The sequence below is a fragment of the Megalobrama amblycephala genome, linkage group LG9 (genome assembly GCF_018812025.1).
Source record: "Megalobrama amblycephala isolate DHTTF-2021 linkage group LG9, ASM1881202v1, whole genome shotgun sequence".
NCBI lineage: Eukaryota > Metazoa > Chordata > Actinopteri > Cypriniformes > Xenocyprididae > Megalobrama > Megalobrama amblycephala.
The window spans coordinates 26,491,154-26,511,268 of NC_063052.1; the positions used below are offsets into that span (position 1 = coordinate 26,491,154).

The following is a 20,115-nucleotide window of genomic DNA, read 5'->3' on the forward strand; positions in this document are numbered from 1 at the left end:
AGAGACGCTCGCGGGCTATCTCTCACCCGAGTCGGCGTCGTCCCTAAAAGCACCGACGTTGCCCACCAAGCCCCTTAATACTACATCTAACTTGGTGGGCAAAGCTTATGCGGCAGCAGGGCAGGCAGCAGCGTGTCTTCATACCATGGCGCTGCTGCAAGCTTAATTATAAGCTGAGTGAAGTGCTGAAGTGCTGGGGGAAATTGATACCAGCGGGGAGGCCACATTTGAGTGCATCCAGGAACTGCGCATGGCGACAGACCTGGCTCTCCGTGCCACCAAGGAGACGGCTAAAGAAGTGGGCCGTTCTATGGCAGCCCTGGTGGCCACGGAGAGGCACTTGTGGCTGAACCTCTCTGACAAAAGGGACAGAGATAAGTCTGCCCTTATGGACGCGCCGCTGTCTCCTGCGGGCCTCTTCGGTGACGCAGTCACAACTGTCGTCGAGAGGTTCCAGGAGACCAAGAAACAATCTGCGGCGTTTCAGAGGTTCCTCCCCCGCCGGTCTAAAATCCCCGCCGAGACTGTTGAGCGGGAGCAGTCTCGGCCCGCAACGAGCTCCTCAGCGCACCACAGAGCGCAGCAAAAAATTAGTGTGGCCGCCCGTGCTCCCCCACGTAGATTCTGGGGACAGGGGCGGGCTGCACAGAAGCCTTCTCAGCCCAAGACAGACCTGCGGGCTGTTATTGTGGCGCGGAAGGCTTCTAAAAAGCGGTCCTGATATCTGTGGATCAGGACCCAGGAGGGCGGCCCCCGTCTGGAGGAAGCGTGGTGTTGAAACACCTGGCCCCCGCTTCCATCCAGCGCCCTCCGGGGACCACGCTATCTTCACCATCCAGTGTGCGTCGGGTCCCACCAATCCTCTGAGGAGGGTTGGCCTGCACTTGATTCGGCTGACTTCTGCCGGCACGCCGTTTCAGAGCGCCGAGCCAAGTGCTCAAAAAACACCAGAGGCCAGTCTCGAGAGACTGGTTCCCTTAGTAGATTTTCTGGAAGAATGGAAAACTCTACCAAATATATCAAATTGGGTGCTGCTCATGATAGAAAAGGGGTACAGAATTCAGTTCGGGTCTCGCCCGCCCAGGTTCAATGGGGTCCTTCCCACAGTGGTGACCCCGAGCAGTCTCTGGTTATGGAACAGGAAGTTATGACACTTTTGCAAAAAGGAGCTATAGAAAGGGTTCCTCCTCCCAGCAAGCTGTCAGGCTTTTACAGCCGCTACTTCATAGTTCCAAAGAAGGATGGGGGACTTCGTCCTATCATAGATTTACGGGTGTTAAATCGGTCTGTACAAAAACTGAAATTCAAGATGCTTACACTCAAACAGATCATTCCCCAAATCAGGTCCGAGGACTGGTTTGTGACGATAGACTTGAAAGATGCATACTTTCATGTGTCCATCCATCCTTCTCATTGGAAGTTCCTCAGGTTTGCTTTCGGGGGCGAAGCTTACCAGTACAAGGTTCTTCCGTTTGGCCTATCATTATCACCCCGCACATTCACGAAGTGCGTGGATGCAGCCCTGGCTCCTTTGGGACTCCAGGGCATTCGCATACTGAATTACATCGACGATTGGTTGATTCTAGCTCGCTCAGAGCAACAAGCAGTTCAACATCGAGATGTTGTTCTGTCTCACATGAAAAGGCTTGGGCTGAGGCTCAATGCCAAGAAGAGTGTGCTGATACCGGCTCAGACCACCAATTATCTAGGTGTTATGTGGGAATCCACAACAATGCGGGCACGTCTGACTCCTGCCCATGTGAGCTCTGTTCTGTCAGACGTGTCAGCCAAGGCTACGTCTGTACGCATTTCCCCCGTTCGCTCTGCTCCCACGAGTCCTGGAGAAAGTACGCCAGGAAGGGGTCAGCCTGATACTGGTGGCCCCATACTGGCCGACCCGAATATGGTTCTCGGACTTGGTGTCCATTATAGACGGCGCTCCTATGGAGCTCCCCTTAAGACGGGATCTTCTATCTCAGGCGGGCGGCGCGATAATACATCCCCGCCCAGAACTATGGAAACTATGGGCCTGGCCTCTGAGGGTGACAGGTTCATAGAGGCTGGTCTCTCATCTGAGGTTGTTGAGACCATACTTAGCTCCAGGGCTCCCTCCACGAGGAAGCTTTACTCTTATAAGTGGAATTTATTCTCTACCTGGTGTAGACAACATGAAACGGACCCTGTCCGTGCTCCTATTAGCTTTGTGCTATCTTTTCTCCAAGAAAAATTCTCGGAGGGCTTATCCTATTCAACCTTGAAGGTTTATGTTGCGGCTATATCAGCCTATCATGTTGGGGGGGATTCCTCGGTCGGTCGAGACCCCCTCGTGTCACGCTTCCTCCGTGGTACACTGAGGCTGAGGCCTCCAGTGCGCACAAGGACCCCGGTCTGGGACTTATCAGTGGTTCTACGTGGGTTAGCTGAGGCTCCCTTTGAACCACTGGAGGAGGTGTCTGTAAAGTTTCTGACTTTAAAGACGATATTTTTACTTGCTATTACTTCTCTAAAAAGAATTGGAGATCTTCAGGCCCTTTCAGTGGCCCCCTCATATCTGGAGTTCGCTCCTGGAATGGTGAGAGCATTTCTTCATGCTAGACCTGGCTATGTGCCGAAGGTCCCCACCAATGTCCCGGGTCCCATTGTGCTTCAAGCTTTTCATCCTCCTCCGTTTATATCTTTGGATCCAGAAAAACTAAATCTGCTTTGCCCAGTGAGGGCTTTGGACGCTTATGTCCACAGAGCTGCCCTGTGGCGTAAAACAGAGCAATTGTTTGTCTGTTACGGTTCTCTTAATAAAGGTGGACCGGCGTCCAAGCAGAGGATGAGCAAGTGGGTGGTTGAGGCCATCTCACTTGCATATAAAGCGGTCGGACAGTCCTCTCCCTTTAACGTCCGCGCTCATTCCACAAGGTGTATGGCGGCATCGAAAGCTTTGATGTCTGGCGTCTCTATGAGTGACGTTTGTGATGCAGCTGGATGGTCAAACCAGCACACATTTATCAAATATTATAACCTTGATGTGGGCTCCACTCCGGGGTCCTCCGTACTGTCGAGCTAACATAGCAAGCATTTGAAGTACGGCACAGTTGGGATTGCATTCCCAATGCGTTTCACGCAGCGTCGATAGTTCCCACGAAAGGGAACGTCTCGGGTTACGGATGTAACCCTGGTTCCCTGAGTAAGGGAACGAGACGCTGCGTCTCTCGCCGTACCCCTGCATGCTTGCGAGTGCTTGCTTCAGATTTTCCACAGAAGCTAGCGTTCTCTGTATCCGGGCATGCTTTATAGTTTCCTGGTCCGTGACGTCACCCGCCTCTGACGTCTCGTTACACGATTGGTTGGATACAGGAGTGCTTCAATGACGATATCACGCAGAAGGTTCCCAATGCGTTTCACGCAGCGTCTCGTTCCCTTACTCAGGGAACCAGGGTTACATCCGTAACCCGAGACGTTATTTGCCCACAACATAACATTTACAGAGAGTAATTGTAACTTACCTTTGTGAAAATGCTTTGAACACACCATCATGTGTGGTGGAGTGTTATCGAAGGTAATCTTGGGCCTCCTTACTGCTGCTATCCATGCCATTCGTCGCCTTTTTGTCACCTCTGAAACATGGCTTGTACTATTATTTTTCCACGCTGGAAAACGATAAAAGGATATTCCGTTCTTAAGCTTTATGCCACTTCTATCGTGAGAACGACTATTGCATTTTATAACACAGCAGGTAGACGGCATCTTGAACACTGCGTTCTTCCCTCAAGGCAAAGAAGTCTGGTACCTTATGTATGTTTGTGCCGCGGATTCCCAAAATGCTTTGCACCACTGGGAATACGTCATGATGACGACACATTAGCAAGCCTTATATACAGTGCATAAACAAAGTTCACACAGCTAATATAACCCTCAAATGAATCTTGTAAATGAATCTTTACGAGATGTTTGTCATGCATGCTGCGTGCATGGATCGGATCATGTGAGTATAGTATTTATTTGGATGTTTACATTTGATTCTGAATGAGTTTGATAGTGCTCTGTGGCTAAAGCCAACATTACACACTGTTGGAGAGATTTATAAAGAATGAAGATACAGACTGCAAGTGTTTAAAAATGAAAATAGCGACAGCTCTTGTCTCTGTGAATACAGTAATAAACGATGGTAACTTTGACCACACTTAACAGTACATTAGCAACATGCTAACGAAACATTTAGAAAGAAAATTTACAAATATCACTAAAAATATCATGTAATCATGGATCATGTCAGATATTATTGCTCCATCTGCCATTTTTCGCTGCTGTTCTTGCTTGCTTACCTAGTCTGATGATTCAGCTGTGCACAGATCCAGACGTTAATACTGCCTGCCCTTGTCTAATGCCTTGAACATCAGCTGGCATAAGCAAATTTGGGGGAGTACATATTAATGATCCCGATTGTTACGTAACAGTCTGTGTTATGTTGAGATTCGCCTGTTTTCCAGAGGTCTTTTAAACAAATGAGATTTACATAAGAAGGAGGAAGCAATGGAGTTTGAAACTCACTGTATGTCATTTCCATGTACTGAACTCGTTATTCAACTATGCCAAAGTAAATTCAATTTTTGATTCTAGGGCACCTTTAATAACATTGTTGACTTTTTTATTTGAATCTTTGAATTAATAAATAAAGGGTACATTAGTGGATATAACATTTTTTACTTAAATATCAAAATATATAAGCTTAAATTCAGTCAACTAAATATAATAGTGCATTTTCAGTTCCATTCACAGGTGGAAACAACAGATTCCATCATTAAATCTAACATTTATTATCATCCATAATAAATTACTTGCATTTGAGGCTTGATTTAAATAAATAAATACATAAATAAATGCATGGGCGGTGGTGAGCTCATGCACTGATAACCAATGTCCCAAGTCATGGGAATAAAGATTTTCATCAATACACCAAGAGAATTTGAAGTCAGGAGAGGTAAAATTCTCACTAAAAAAACAAACAAACAGCATGTTTTTTAAACCAGTAACTGGCTACAAAAGCCTGAATGAAAGGTTACCTAGTTGCTTAAAAAAAAAAACCTTCTGTCATTATTTATGGTCATCTTTATTTCACCTTCCAAACCTGTATGCTATTATTTTTCAAATGTTTTTTTAAAGGAGAATTTGAAGAATCTTCATGCTGCTCTTTTTTATAGTTTATATAATAGTTTAGTTTATATAGTATAGTTATATATATATATATATATATATATATATATATATATATATATATATATATATTGCATATATCTTGTGCATTTCAAGTCTTTCACAGCCACATGACAGCTTTGTGCAAGAAACACACTAAAATTTAAATCATTATTCATTGATACATTGTAGCTCAAGTCAAATTTGGCTCTTTTTGAGGGATACTGTCATGTTGGACCTCAATAACATCATGAAACATAATTGATTTTTGTGCATCATTTATTATGTTTTATAGAAAAATAATTAATGTGTACAGGTTTGGAAGAAATTAGAAAGAGTACATAATGACTGAATTTTCATTTTTGGGCACCTCTGAGGGTGGCATGTATGTCAAGTCCAAGTTTGCCATTCAGTTTTGCTACCAAATCAAACTTTTTTTCTTTTTTTATTCTGAGTTATCAAGTAGCCAAAAAGTATTTTTTGCTCATTTAACAAGTTGAGTGGTGTAATATCCTCTTGCAAACAGAATTCTTGTTAGTGTGAGACTTTAAGGCCTTCAATCCTGCTAAACTCTTCAAAGTTTAGTTCCAACCCTAATTAAACACACCTGAACCAGCCAATCCATCTCCTCAGGATCACTTGAAAATCACAGGCAGGTATGCTGAAGGAGGCTGGAAATAAACTTTGCTGGACAGTGCGTCTCCAGGAGTAGGGTTGAAGACCTCTGCTTTATAGCATACTTATTTTCCTTATTATTGTACAGAGAGAAATTAAGGTTTTATTATTTCCTTCCTTCAGTTTTTCTATGATCAGTTTCTCTTGCTCTAAAGGAAGTCGCTGTTCATCTCAATGGAGAGCTGGCTGACTGCCACCTCACTTTGAGTAGAGCCAACGAGGATGCATGCTGTCTTTTGGGGTGTGATGTCCAGGTAATGCCCTGTTTGTCTTTTTGGACAATGTCTGCTTGATTGGTGGGTCTCATTCAGTCCATTAGAGACCCATGTGTGGTTACAATTATCCTTTGTGTTCAGTTTAGAAAGACTTGCTGTGGTTTTTTGTTGGCTGTCTGTCTGGCACATGCAGGGACAGAGTGTTCTCTTGCATTTTGTGGCATCCCGGTAGAGGGATTTTCGGAAGCTGGGCTTAAAGACGAGGTAGACCATTGGGTTGTAGAGGGTGGATGACTTGGCAAACATAGCTGCCAGGGCAAATGCTACTGGAGGTACCAAGTCTGGATCACTAAAGGCTGCCCACATGGATACCACAGCATATGGGCTCCACGCCATCAGAAATCCAATACATACTGCCACTGATAGCTATATGAAGAGGAAACACAAAAACATCAACACACATACATTAATACATATAAAACACATTGTTCTGTGTGGTTTGCAGTAAACAAAACAAGGGACATTAGGTCTGGATGCCCTGGATTACAAGTGGTCAGATCTTTTGCTATGTGCTTTTCCTTCTCTTCCACTTATCTGGGCTGTCCTGAGATGTGCCTGCTGCTCCAGCTAGTAAACACCTACAAACTACCATTGGTCTGTGGTAATTACATAATCTGCTCTGGGGCTCCTCCTTGTTTAATGTGGAAATCTTCTCCAGTTAATTTCTTCTGTTAAGTCTGACAAAGTCAGATGTGATAAAAACATGAACACACTGGAGAGCTACTTTATAGAAGAAAAGAAAGTCTAATCGCAAATGCTTAGTTGACTGCGGTAAAGGACAAATTACTATTAGAGGAGGATCTCACTCTAGAGAAAGCGATTACAATCGCATGTCAAGTGGAAGCTGCAGTTAAAAATTCTGTAATTCCACTGCTACTGCCATGAAATCAGTACAAGCCATTGGTTTGGATACTAAGTACGGCAGAAGGGGAAAGGGGGCGCGCTCAAGTAAGCAGTTACAGCCTGCTCAAAGACGATCGGAGGATTGAAAACAAACAGCGACCGCCCAGCAACATCGACAATGCTTTAGATGTGGATCGGACAAACATCTGGCAAATGATAAAAACTGCTGTAAGAAAGGTGGTAGTTTCAGATGTGATTGTGCTCTGCGTGGATAACATTAAACAATCTACTTCAGCCAATGATAAAATCACCTGTGAAGTGAATATTGAAGCACCAGGAGGTAATAAACATATGTTACAACTGGTTGTGGATACAGGTGCGTTAGTTTCCATACTTCCAGAAGCTGTGTATAAGAAACACTTCTCAAAATGCACATTGACTAAGCCCAAAATCAAACTTGTCACATATGCAAAAGAGAACCTACCAGTTGGCTGCTTATCAGCATTGTGTATCAGCAAATGACAACGTAGTCCCCGCTACTTTTTATGTAGTGACTGCTTGATCTCCCTTGCTAGGGTTAGATTTGATTAGACTGCTGAACCTGGACATTGTAAGTGGTAAAGTAAAGCACATAGACAATGAATGTGAAATCTCACCTGCACCTTCTCAGACGACAGAACATTCCACAAGTCCTGTGTACACAGTGTCACCTGTATCTGCTACTCACCTCAGATGTGTGAAAGGATTCATCCACAAAGTTCAAGTTAATTCAACAGTGACACCAGTACATCAAAAATTTAGATGCTTAACTCTCAGCATCCGCAAGGAAGTGTCCACTGAGCTTAATCGTCTTCTTACAGCGGGCATAATTGAACAAGTTGATGCTTCAGAATGGGTTAGTCCGTTGGCGGTGGTACGTAAACGTAATGGACACATTAGACTTTGTGTAGACTTCCATGAGCCCAATAAGAGTGTGATTATGGATTGCTACCCATTACCTCATATGGAGGATTTGTTTAAAGAACTTGCAAGTGCTTCACATTACAGTCAAATTGATCTGAGTTCTGCTTACCATCAGCTGCCTCTCCATCCTGACAGTTGTGATCTGACTGCGTTCATAACGCACGAAGGCCTTTTCCGTTTCACTCGGGTTCCATTTGGGCTGTCTTCAGCGCCATCAGCCTTCCAAAAAATGATGCAAACGGTCCTAAGGGAGCTGGAAGGTGTTCAGAATGACTTAGACGACATTATAGTGTATGGTAATTCTCAGGAGGCCCATGATAAGAACCTTCAAGCTGTTCGTCAAAGGCTAGTGGAAGTTGGCTTGAGGATTAACTTTGACAAAAGCTCCTTCAACGCAGGCAAGCATTCCGTTCCTGGGCCATGTCATTTCTAAAGAAGGACTACGTCCCAGCCCAGACCACCTGACTGCCATTGCAGAGGCACTTCAACCTACAGACATGGTAGCTTTACATTCATTCCTACTGTAGGACTCACTTCGTGGTTCAACCCATTTTTTTCCGAACTATGCTACTGTGGTTGAGCCACTGAGGCAAATGCTCTGGGCTGATGCAAAAACACCACTACAGTGGAGTAAAGAGACTGTCGATAGCTTTGATACACTTAAGAGAATGCTGCTGGAGAGCCCTGTTCTTGCTATTTATGATCCTTCCTTACCTATATTCATTACTACAGACGCCACGGATTACAGCCTTGGCACTGTTCTGACACAGCTACATCCTCATAGTGTTGAACGTGTGTTATAGAGGTCTGCATTCCCGCGACTCTCCCGCGGGACCCGATAAGTTTTCTTGCTGTGCGGGATTAAATTTTGAAGGTGGATTGCGGTCGGTAACTATAGTGTACATAAGGCGTGAGCGGGCAGTCTGACAAAAACTCGGTCGCTCCGGAGATGCTTTGACATCAGCGCATCTGTGCTTGAACTTGAAGTGAACAAAACTTTCTGCAGTGGTGGTGTTCACACAGTCCCCAGTTCCCTGTCCTGAGAAACCTGGCAAGATATGTTCTTTGCATTAGACGTCTGCACGAATGCACATTCAGAGAAAATTCAACCTTTGTGATCAGATTTTGGACGAGAGACATTCTGAAACGGTCATCAGTCAGCATCATTCTGTTCTTGCATGGATAATAAAAAAGATTTCAATTTGCAATATAGCTAGTAAGCCAACAGTTTTCGCTTATATAGTTTTGAGGGAAATGTTGTAGGATATTTAATTTAACCTATTTTTCTCTGTGATATTTAGCCTATATTATTCTTTGTGACATTTTTTCTCTGACATTTTTTAGGGTGTTGACAGCATCATAAGACAAATAACAAATAAAAATCTTGTATATGCAACATTTTATATTTGTTATCCCCAATCTCTTTCTTTAGGGGAAGTTTAAATGTGAAATTCTGGAAACAATCAAAATTTCGGGTCAGGACGAAAATCACTATATGCGGATAGCGGGTGAACACAGAGTGAATTTTAGGCGGGAGCAGGTGCGTGCGGAATAGATCCTTGCAGGAGCGGGATGAAAAAAACAGTGTGATAGCTTTTGCTTCCAGGACATTATCAACGTCTGATCGGAAATACTCTACTGTGGAGAATGAGGTTCTTGTGTGTGTGGGCGGTAGAAAAGTGGACAACGTATGTGTGGGGACATTGTTTCATTTTAAGAACTAATCATCAGGCCCTTACCACTCTTCTCTCCACAAAAGGTATGAATAGAGCAGGCATGAGGGTAGCTTGTTGGTCTGCTAGGCTCCTGTGCTTCCAGTATGATGTTCAGTACCATCCAGGTAATAAAAACTGTGTGGCGGATTGTCTCTCGTGTATGCCGTTGAGCCATACAGACACCACTGTATCCATTGAACAGGATTTGATTTCTGAAATCGCAGAAATTCAGCCGTTTCTGACTGCGTTGCCTCTAGTGGACTTTAAAGCTGAATGCGAGGACTGTCCAGAGCTGTCACAGTTACACCAGACAATTCAGTCAGGTTGGCCTAAACTGCAAAAGTCTGTCTCCAGTGACTTGTGTCTATACTTACCTGTTAGACATGAATTGGCTGTTGAATCTCCATTGATTTTCAGAGGGAATCGTTTGATTGTTCCTATTGCACTGCGGGAACGCCTCATCCATCTGGCACATGAGGGACATCAGGGGCTAGTGCGAACCAAACAGCGTCTAAGAGAGTTGTATTGGTGGCCACGAATGGACGATCTTGTTCACACAATCCTATCTGCATGTGTAACCTGCCAGGCCAGTGATAAATAGACCCTTTTCACATGACGTCACACAGCTTCCGTTAGGACTCGATGCAGTGTATCCTCACTTCCGTCAGCATAGTGGAATACTAGCGCGACTCGAATGAAGTGCACTCAATAGTTGTACATATGCCACAAATGTGGTTAAAGGATGACTGTAGTCACCTAATTTCATGTAAATTCAAGGTGAGGTATTTGGCAGCCGCAAATCTCAAACAAACTTACTGATCGGCGCGATTTGCTGCTTGAAGTCGGAGGAGTTGAATACGTACGGAAGCCATACATAAACTTTGCCGTCTTTATTGCAGAAGCTGTTTATATATATTTGTGAAATAAACGCATGTTTCCAACATTTACGTGCAGTAAAAAACCTCTCATTCAAAGCATAATGTACTACTTATTGCAGTGCCTGCCTACAGGCCTATGTAAAATGAGATCAACATAAGCTTATTCTTTTTAAATATCAAAGTCTATTTTTCCACTTTTATTTCTATAAATATAACATATATAATAATACAAATTGTATTTAATATAATACCATTTCTACATGAAGACTGTTAATGTAAAAACGGACTCATGTACATGTCATTTTTACCATAGTAAAAAAAAACAAAAAAACAAAAAAACATCGTCATCATTCATCGCTTTATTGCAGAACAAAACTGTCACATACAAAAATATATAGAGGATTTACAACAGTTATTGTTATAGCAGCATTAAATTAACGAAATCAAATTATTTTCTCAAGGGATTAACTTTAAATGAACACATCCGTTTTGTATTTTCAATACACTTCTTACAAATTATACAGTCTTAATATATTGCACCAGTTCAGTTTAAACTGGTATGATGTAAAATTATCTAAAATCTTCACACCATTAATTCTTCTGAGTATGTGGATGTGCTGCTTTCAAGTGTCCATTACTCGTCAATAAATCTCACAAGAACAATTTCCATTATCATAGCCTACCAATTTCTAAAAATAAAGATTTGTTTTAAAAGACAATATTCTTGTTATTCCAAATAGGCTAACAGATTTGTGTGGACACACAATCGTTGTGATAAAACTCAATTAGCCTTTCGCCGAGTCCCGCCCCCCTTAGTTACTGTTGCTTTGTCAGACAAGCCGTGGCGCTGTCACTCCACACGCAGTGAAAAATACATCGCGGAACAAAGAGGATACTGACCACACATCGACAGACGAGACAGAGCAGGTTACTTATGATATTAAACAAAGTCCCCAGCTTTCAAACCGTGTAGTTATTAAAGAAATTCAAACAATAAAAAACGTTTTGTTGCTCTTTAATGTGTCGTGACCATGGCCGTGACAGATTGCTGTAGATCCTCATAAAAAACCGATCATCTCTTCCTATTAGTCCATGAACATGAGAATGAATGTTGTTTCAAACGCGGAAAGACGTCAATACACACCATTTTTCAAGTTTAACTCCACCGAGGTTAATCTTTTAACTACTGGCTGCTTTGTCGGACAAAATGGCGGATGCGGCGTTCTGATTGGTTAGATCGCTTGTCAATCAAACTCCCGGCGAAAGGTCAATTCAATGACAACATTGCAAAAGTTTCTGCTCGTGGAAACCCTAACCAAGGCAGTAACAGAAAGGAAATAATAAATATCATTACCAGAAGATGCCGACTGTGTAAATCCTTGACATAAACAGTTCGCATTTAAAGTTATTAAAACATTTTCCCGAGAAGTCGCCGGCGCGAAGGTAAGACGGAACAACTGATACACTGCTTTGCGGATAGGCGGAAGTTAACTGATGTCATTGTGAAAAGGGTCTATCGGCCAAAATGTTCACAGCTCCAATGCAGCCTGTGGAGTTACCTGAAAGGCCCATTTTCAGCATGTTGCTATTGACATAGTAGGACCTTTCGAGAAGGGAGCTATTGACTGTAAGTTTTCAATAACACTGATTGACTATTTTAGCAAATGGCCAGAAGTTGGTTTTGCTTCATCAGTAACAGGGACTGTTCTGAAATTTCTGACCATGATCTTTGCTTGAGAAGGAAACCCCTGCACCATCACGACAGACAATGGCCCACGGTTCATTTTGTCTGAATTTGCTGATTTTGTGAAAACACAGGGAATGAAGCACATTAAGACAAGTGTTTATCACCCTCAGGCTAACAGGGCCATTGAACGGTTCAACAGGGTGCTTAAAGAATGTCTTCAGGCAGCTGAGATGGCTCGTAAGCCCTGGAAATCTGCAGTCCTAACCATGCTGAAGAGCTATCAAGCAATACCCCATGCCTACAACAGGTGAGACCCCAGGATGAAATAACTAGTATAGGAAAGAAAACCAGCAGCAATTGTGGCACAGAGGGGTTCAAAAACTAGCCCTGACGAAGGCCTGTGTGCCGAAAACGCGTCGGCAAAAATAAAGTTGATACTTAGCTCCAGCTTCATAGTTTTTTGTTTATATTTTTGACCCCTCCGTGCCACAAGTGCTGCTGGTTTGAAGTTGCACCAGACTAATTATATTACAGGAATGAAATAACTGAAAGAGGCTGTTTATACAGCCTCTTTCAGTTATTTCATCCTGTAATATAATTACAGGATGAACACGAAGAACACTGCTTTGAGTCTGAATAGGGGCTTAAGACAGAGATGCCCACCTGTGTGGACTCAAGAATATGTGATGGAGTAATGGGTCTGATAAGAAACAAATAAGTCAGACCAAGAAGATATGTAAAGGGTGTAGGCAGATCGCTGCCCTATCTTAAAAAGTAAAATGTATGTTAAAAGGATAACAGTGTGCTAGAAGATTTCATTATGCTAATTTCAAATGCCGGATTTGAAATGCTTGGTTTAAATGCATAAGAGTTCATTTAAATATGATTATTTGAGATAAGTTTTTGTTTGTGTAAGTAAGACTTGAATAAGGTAATGATCTTATAAAAGAAGTAATTCTGTTTGAGTAATGGGGGAGATGTTGTGTTGAGAAATATATAATACTTGATGTTCTGTTCATAGTAATTGCTTACTATAATACATGTAATTTGGAACTACACCACTAGGGGGCTCTAGTGTGAAATTGTGTTGAGTAATGTAGAGAACAAGAATAAAAGTTGAAGCTTAGTGGTACACCGCATAGAGTGTGTTCTGTTTACAATTTACAATGTTAGTACATGTTTGATAGTTAATGCATTAATTAACATTTATGGCAGGGATGGGCAACTTCAGTCCTGGAGGGCCACTGCCCAGCAGAGTTTAGCTCCAACCCTAATCAAACACACCTGAACCAGCTAATCAAGGTCTTTAGGATTAGTAGAAAGTTATAGGCAAGTGCGTTTTTATCAGGGATGGAGATAAACTCTGCAGGACACTGGCCCTCCAGGACCGGAGTTGCCCATCCCTGATTTATGGCGTAACCAAATCAAACAGCCTCTTTAAGAAGGAATAAGAAGAAATCTGACTTTGAAACAAGTTTAAATAATATTATCAGAGTTTAAACTTCTGACTGCAGCTTTGTCATAAACATTACTGAATAGCACAAAATTAATTGATCCTCCTCATCAAATGTAGAAAAAACTAAATACGCTATTGAGTTTTCTGCATTTCTACACACTATAAAAAGTCTTTATTTGTTTAAACTCACCCTCCTGCAACTTATGCGCAGCTAAATAAAAATTCAAAACCCACAAAGAACATTCGTGGAACAGTTCCCAAAGAAACAACCAAACTGGGATCATGGTTAGAGCGTTTGCTGGGATCAGTACAGTTCGATCTCCATCCAGACACAGGCCGTGATGATACTGTACTTACTCTCGCTGACTTCTTTAAAAGCCACACAACATCACTTAACTGGCCTGAACACTAGTTGTGTTAATGCATATGTATTTTATAGTCAGTTTATGATAAATAATGTGCTGAATTTAGTAAGATGTTAATAGTGAGTTAATTATAATTGGGCCCTCTCAAGTAAAGTCATTACAAAATAATGCATTAACAAGACATGAGTTGATGTTAGTGTATGGTTAGTTAATAATGAGTTAATTATGATGGGCCCTCTCAAGTAAAGTCATGACAAAATAATGCATTAAAGGTCCCGTTTTTCGTGGTTTTTTGAAGCTTTGTGTTTATAGTGTGCAATACAACATGTGTTCATGTTTCGCGTGTAAAAAAACAGTATTTTTCACATAATTTACTTATCTGTATACCGCTGTTTCCACTGTCATAAAAACGGGCTGATGACTTCCTTGTTCTATGAAGTCCCTCCTTCAGAAATACGTAACGAGTTCTGATTGTGCCAGCGGTTCCTGTGTTGTGATTCAACAGCAGCTTAGCGCACCTTGCCCGGAAAGTGCTGCACATAGTTTTACATGTGGATTATAATTTTCGGGAACCGAGTTAAACATAAATTGTAACCATTGATCTCTAAGTACAGCGTCCCTGGGAAGGCCAAACAAAGGTGATTGGACTGCGGGATGAAAATAACAGCGTTTCGACGACATGGCGACAAACACACTCTACAAACGCAACTCTTGCTCTTCTCCGTGGGAGCGCAACAAGACCACGCCCCCTTTTTTGTGTATTCCTGTGGCGGAGGTTAGTCAAAAAGCTGTTTTAGTGACGTCATTAAAGAAGGAAGTAGAGGGATGTAGTCCAAACTGGCCTTTCGATGTAGGCGACTTCTGTTAAATAAAATATCTCGCTTGGCATTGAACTTTGAGCTTTAAAATTTTACAGATTTTATTTATACTCTAACAACAACATTACACACTAACTAAAGTTTGAAACATGGGATCACGAAGAACGGGACCTTTAACAAGACATGAGTTGATGTTAGTTAATAATGAGTTAGTAATGATTGGGCCCCTCAAATTAAAGTCACGACACAATGATGCACTAACAAAACATTATAAATTAAAGCTGCAAGCAGCGATTAAAGGGCCCTCGCACCCTGGGCCACCACCACCCGGTGGCCTTAGGAAAACAGTGAATAGTGGGTGACATGCATATAAGCAAGTAAATACAGTTGAAATATGACAAAGTCATTTTGACATGCCACACTTCCTGCTGCCAACAGGTGGCACTTTGACTATTACTGAATATTGCCATGTAGATGTCTTAAGGGTAAGACTATTATCAATCATGTGAAGTTTGGAGCAGATCGGACATTCGGTGCGTTCCAAATGGGATATATCGCCCTCCGAAGGGCACTTCGGAGTGAAAACGATCATAGCCACCATATTGCAGGGTCGTTCCAGTGCTCAAAACTGGCCACTTCAAAGGGCCAACTGATGGACACTTCGGGACCCCATGATCCTTTGCACAGGGAAGTTCTTTGACGTCACAGAATGGGTACAGGGGGCTCGGAGTTTGATTTTACCTATAAATGTATGTATAGTATTTTTATATACTACTGTAATTTATACGAGTTTGGTGCATTATTATGGTCAAAATTACATTGTACTTCAACAAAAATACTTTACAGCTCCCTTTATCAGTCCATTCAAATGTTTCAAATACATTGACACAATATACAATATGGTGCGATAAACCAAAAATAAATAAATAAATAATAAAGTTAAACAAAGGGCGCAGCTTGCACAATGTACTCTTCCTTGATTGTCTCGTTAAGATGACGCATAAGTGCATTTAAAAAAAAAAGGGTTTTTTTGACCCCTACACCCTCAATCCCTTCGAAGCTCTCACTCTGGAGGGTAAACTCTTTGAAGGTATTAGGCCATAAGGATGAGCCCTTCCGAATGGAACGCAGGGATTGTTTGCCTGAGTTACAACAACTTGCTGTTTCGTAGCATTAATTGCATACTTTAGCACTTAGCCAAGTGTTGCATGATTTAACGTGTTTCTAGTATATTTGGTACATCATGGCATATTTAAATGTGTTTCTGGGAGTGAATTATTGTGCAAAACATCATTTCCTGTTGCCCGCAGGTGGCACTATGACTGTAACTGAATATTGCATTGTAGATGTCTTCAGGTCAGGACTCTAATGAATCATGTGATGTTTGGGGCAGATCTAGTGTTGCCAACCGTTCCGCATAATACGGAATCGTCCCGTATTTGACACATAAAAGTCTTGTTCCGTATTGAACTGATACGGAACGCACTTTGTTCCGTATTTTTGAGAATCAATTCAGTGCAAATCCATGACAGACATTTTCACAGTTTTTTACCGTTAAAATCACAGTCATTTTTTGCAGTGTGGGGTAGATAGGCCTACTAATTTCTCCCCCTGTTTGTCTATGATCAGCGTAGCGCTTTTACCATCTTGGAACATCATCAGAGAATGCCCTTTTAATTGGTCGTTTCAGTCATTGTGAGTCACGTATCGTAGCAACGATGACGACAAGTGACAACAGCGGGAAATGTAAAAATGACTACCTCCGAGCAGCCAGCGAAAAAGAAAAGAGCACAAAAATATAGAATTGAATGGGAAAATGACTACCTGTGGCTGGAATGCCTGAGGGACAATGAATACAAGGCCAATTGTACCATATGCCGTCGCGTTTTTTCTGTTTGTCACGGCGGAGTGTGTGATATTAAGCAGCACGCATCAAGCGATAATCACAAGAGGAGCGAGAGGCTGCGGGCACAGGAGGGAGCGATGTCAAGGTTCCTTGTCCGTCAGATGACTCCAGAGGCTGATATGGTAGGCTATGTAATCATGTGGATTTTTAAAACTCAAATATAGTTGATAAGAAAGTGATTATATTAAAAGAGATAATATAGGTTTAGCCTAACATTCCATATACATCTCTCCTGTGTTTCCCCTTGTTGTGTTCCTGTCTCCCGCTCCCTCATAATGTGTCAATCATTTCTGATGGGTTTCTTAATAAGGTATCTGGAGGAGGGAAATAATTATGGATTTAGATAGCTCAAGGTTTAAAAAAGGGTGGGGTCTTTGAAGGGGGTTCAAAGATTAGCAAAGTTTATTCAAATGACACTTGAAATTTGTTTTTGACACTTTAAAAGGCTATATTTCAATATAGGCTATCTATTTTTTTCTATATGGCTTAGGCTAATACTTAGGTAGGCCTAACCTAAAATAGGCCTATGTATAAGCCACACACACACACACACACACACACACACACACAGAGAGACAGACTTTTACAGACATTCAGTCCAACAGTCCAACCACCAAATAGTTCATATAACTAAGCCTACTCAAAGCATAGGCTTACAAATAGTGAAATTGTATATCTCTTTCTTTAGGTCACTGCTGCTGAGCTAGCACATGTATATCATACAGTGAACCACAATTTGAGCTACAACAGTTCTGACTGTGGGCTTAAGCTCTGTCACCAAACACTGAGCGATTCTAATATTGTCAAGATGTCCTGTGGGAGAACAAAAGCAGAGGCACTAGTCACAGAAGTCCTTGCCCCAAAGGCAGTACAGGAGGTGATCAACAAATTAAAAAGTGCTGAGAATCCACGTCCATTCTCTATTCAAACTGATGCATCTAACAAGGGCAATCGCAAGATGTTTCCCTTGGCTGTACAGTTTTTCACTGCAGAGAGCGGGGTCATGAACAAGTTGATAGATTTTGTTGAAAATCCAGATGAATCTGCTGAGGGAATAGTCACTACAATTCGGAGCTCTCTTGGAAACCTGGGCCTGACTTTGGATCATGTGTCTGCATTCAGTGCAGACAATTCAAATGTCAATTATGGAATCCACAATTCAGTATTCTCAAAATTAAAAAGTTCCAACAGTGATCTCCTCAGAGGCAACTGCCATGCACATATTGTCCATAACACCATAAAGTATGCCCTGGATCAGCTCTCAGTCGACATAGAAAATGTAGTTCTGAAGATCTACAGTTTCTTTTCCATCTCTGCAAAAAGGAGAGAGTCTCTGAAGGAGTTTTGTGCCTTTTGTGATGTCGAGTTCCATGAAGTCATGCGCCATGTGGTGACCAGATGGCTGTCACTCAACCCTGCAATCAGTCGCCTGCTCCAGAACTGGACTGTTCTCAAGTCCTGTTTCATTAGCATGGGTGTTGACTGTCCAAGGCACCTGCAAACATTGCTGAAATTAACAAGCAATGCTGCTGGCGTTGAGGACGACGAGCCTGATCTTGTGGAGGTGTATCTCCTCTTTTGTAACAACATCCTGACCCTCTTTGAAGAAGTGGTCAAAAAGCTGGAGAGGAATGACACCACATCACACCACACTTTTCTGACAAAACTATCTCAGAGAAGAGATGATGGGTTCTATGGCTACCTAACTAAACAAAAGCTTCAGCGTCTTTCTCCATCTGATGCTGATGTTGCCAGACAGGAGTTTACAGCCTTCTTAAACACTGCCATTACGTACATACAAAAATGGCTCAATTTTTCAGAAGACAACTGGCTTTTCCATCTACAGCCCCTCTCTCTGACATCTGGGAGGATCTCTTATGATGGCATGGAGAAGATCATTGAGCAGCTTCACCTGGTTAGCAGGCAAAACATCTCCATGGATATGCTTTATGATGAGTGTGTTACTGCCAACAACATTCTAAAGCATCTCACAGAGCATGATGACTGGGTATCCAAGGGAACAGCAGAGAAGTAGATGGCAGTTCTACAGGCAGCTGATCTCCCAAACATCCTTGCTGTGGTGTCCTTTGTCCTCAGCATCCCGTCTTCCACTGGGTATGTGGAGAGGGTGTTCTCGGCAATGAAAAATAAATGGTCAGATTTACGAAACAAATGTTCAGTTGGACTAATAAAAAGTGAGCTGATCATCACTCTGAATTATGAGATGTCTTGTACAGAGTTCTACAGTGCAGCTCTACAGGACAAACAACTACTTGCTGCTGCAAGAAATCAAAAAAAGTATACATGGAAAAAATAGCTGCACAATGTACTTAGTCTGGAGGTTTATTTGTTTCTGTGAGATTTTCCATGTGCATACATACAGGCGTAGTATTGCTTGAATGCAGTATTTGAGTGCAATATTTTATATTTTCTTTATTAGCTGTTTTTTTTAATGTATTATTGTTTTGCACTGGAAAGAAAGTTAACTATAATGGAAGTATAATTATATAAAGATATTTGCACTACACTTCCTTAAAATGTTGTATAATTAAATTAAAAATATAATTTTTTGCACTGGAAAGAACATTCTAGAAGTCTAATTCTATTGAATAAGTTTGCACAAGGCTACAGAAAACTGTTGTTTATTTTTCTTCAAATGTAGTCTAAGCCGATGAGTTTTGAATGTTATATGTTCTATTTGTTTAAGTTAAAAATAAAACGTATTATAAACTAAACAAATCCATGGTTCATTGTTGGAAAAATGATCATGATAGCCTTTATAATTCACATCTATGTGGTTCAGTCTTGTATATTGATTAGGCCTGCTTTGCTATTCTATATATATATATATATATATATATATATATAGGCCTAATAAGTTGTATTATAATATTCTATAATGTATGAAATATATTATACCCTTGTAATTGCTCAGTCAATTATTCTTCTCTGAAATGAATCGCATTTTTGAGAGCCAAAACATGCTTGAAAACTCATGAAACTTTGCACACGCCTCAGAAGTGGTGAAAATTTACGTATGATCTGGGTTTCAGAATTAGGTGTGGCAAAATGATAGCGATAGCACCACCTGCAAAATTTCAATTAAGCGCCCTTCGCGTTACGTTACACGTATAGTTATGAAATTTGGTGCACACACGTAACAGCCCAATACCTACAAAAAAGCCAATGGGTGAAAAATCTGTAAAACCAACAGGAAGTGAGATATTTAGAATTTTCTCTGAAAAATGTTTGGCTTTAACGAACTCCCCCTAGAGCTTTAATCAGATCAACATCATATTTGGTCAGTCTAATCTAAAGGCCTTTGCTACATTATATTGTGAAGATCTAGA

The 20,115-nt window shown here is 41.6% G+C and overlaps 1 protein-coding gene across 1 annotated transcript in view; it reads right to left on the reverse strand.

Annotated features, from left to right (window-relative positions):
• Positions 1 to 5,163: 5,163 nt before the first annotated feature.
• opn7b (opsin 7, group member b) overlaps positions 5,164 to 20,115 on the reverse strand; it is a 61,109-nt gene continuing 46,157 nt past the window's right edge. Inside the window, exon 5 of the mRNA XM_048202423.1 lies at positions 5,164 to 6,500. Coding sequence (XP_048058380.1) covers positions 6,009 to 6,500 — 492 coding nt within the window. The 3' untranslated portion in view covers positions 5,164 to 6,008. The remainder of the gene's footprint in view (positions 6,501 to 20,115) is intronic.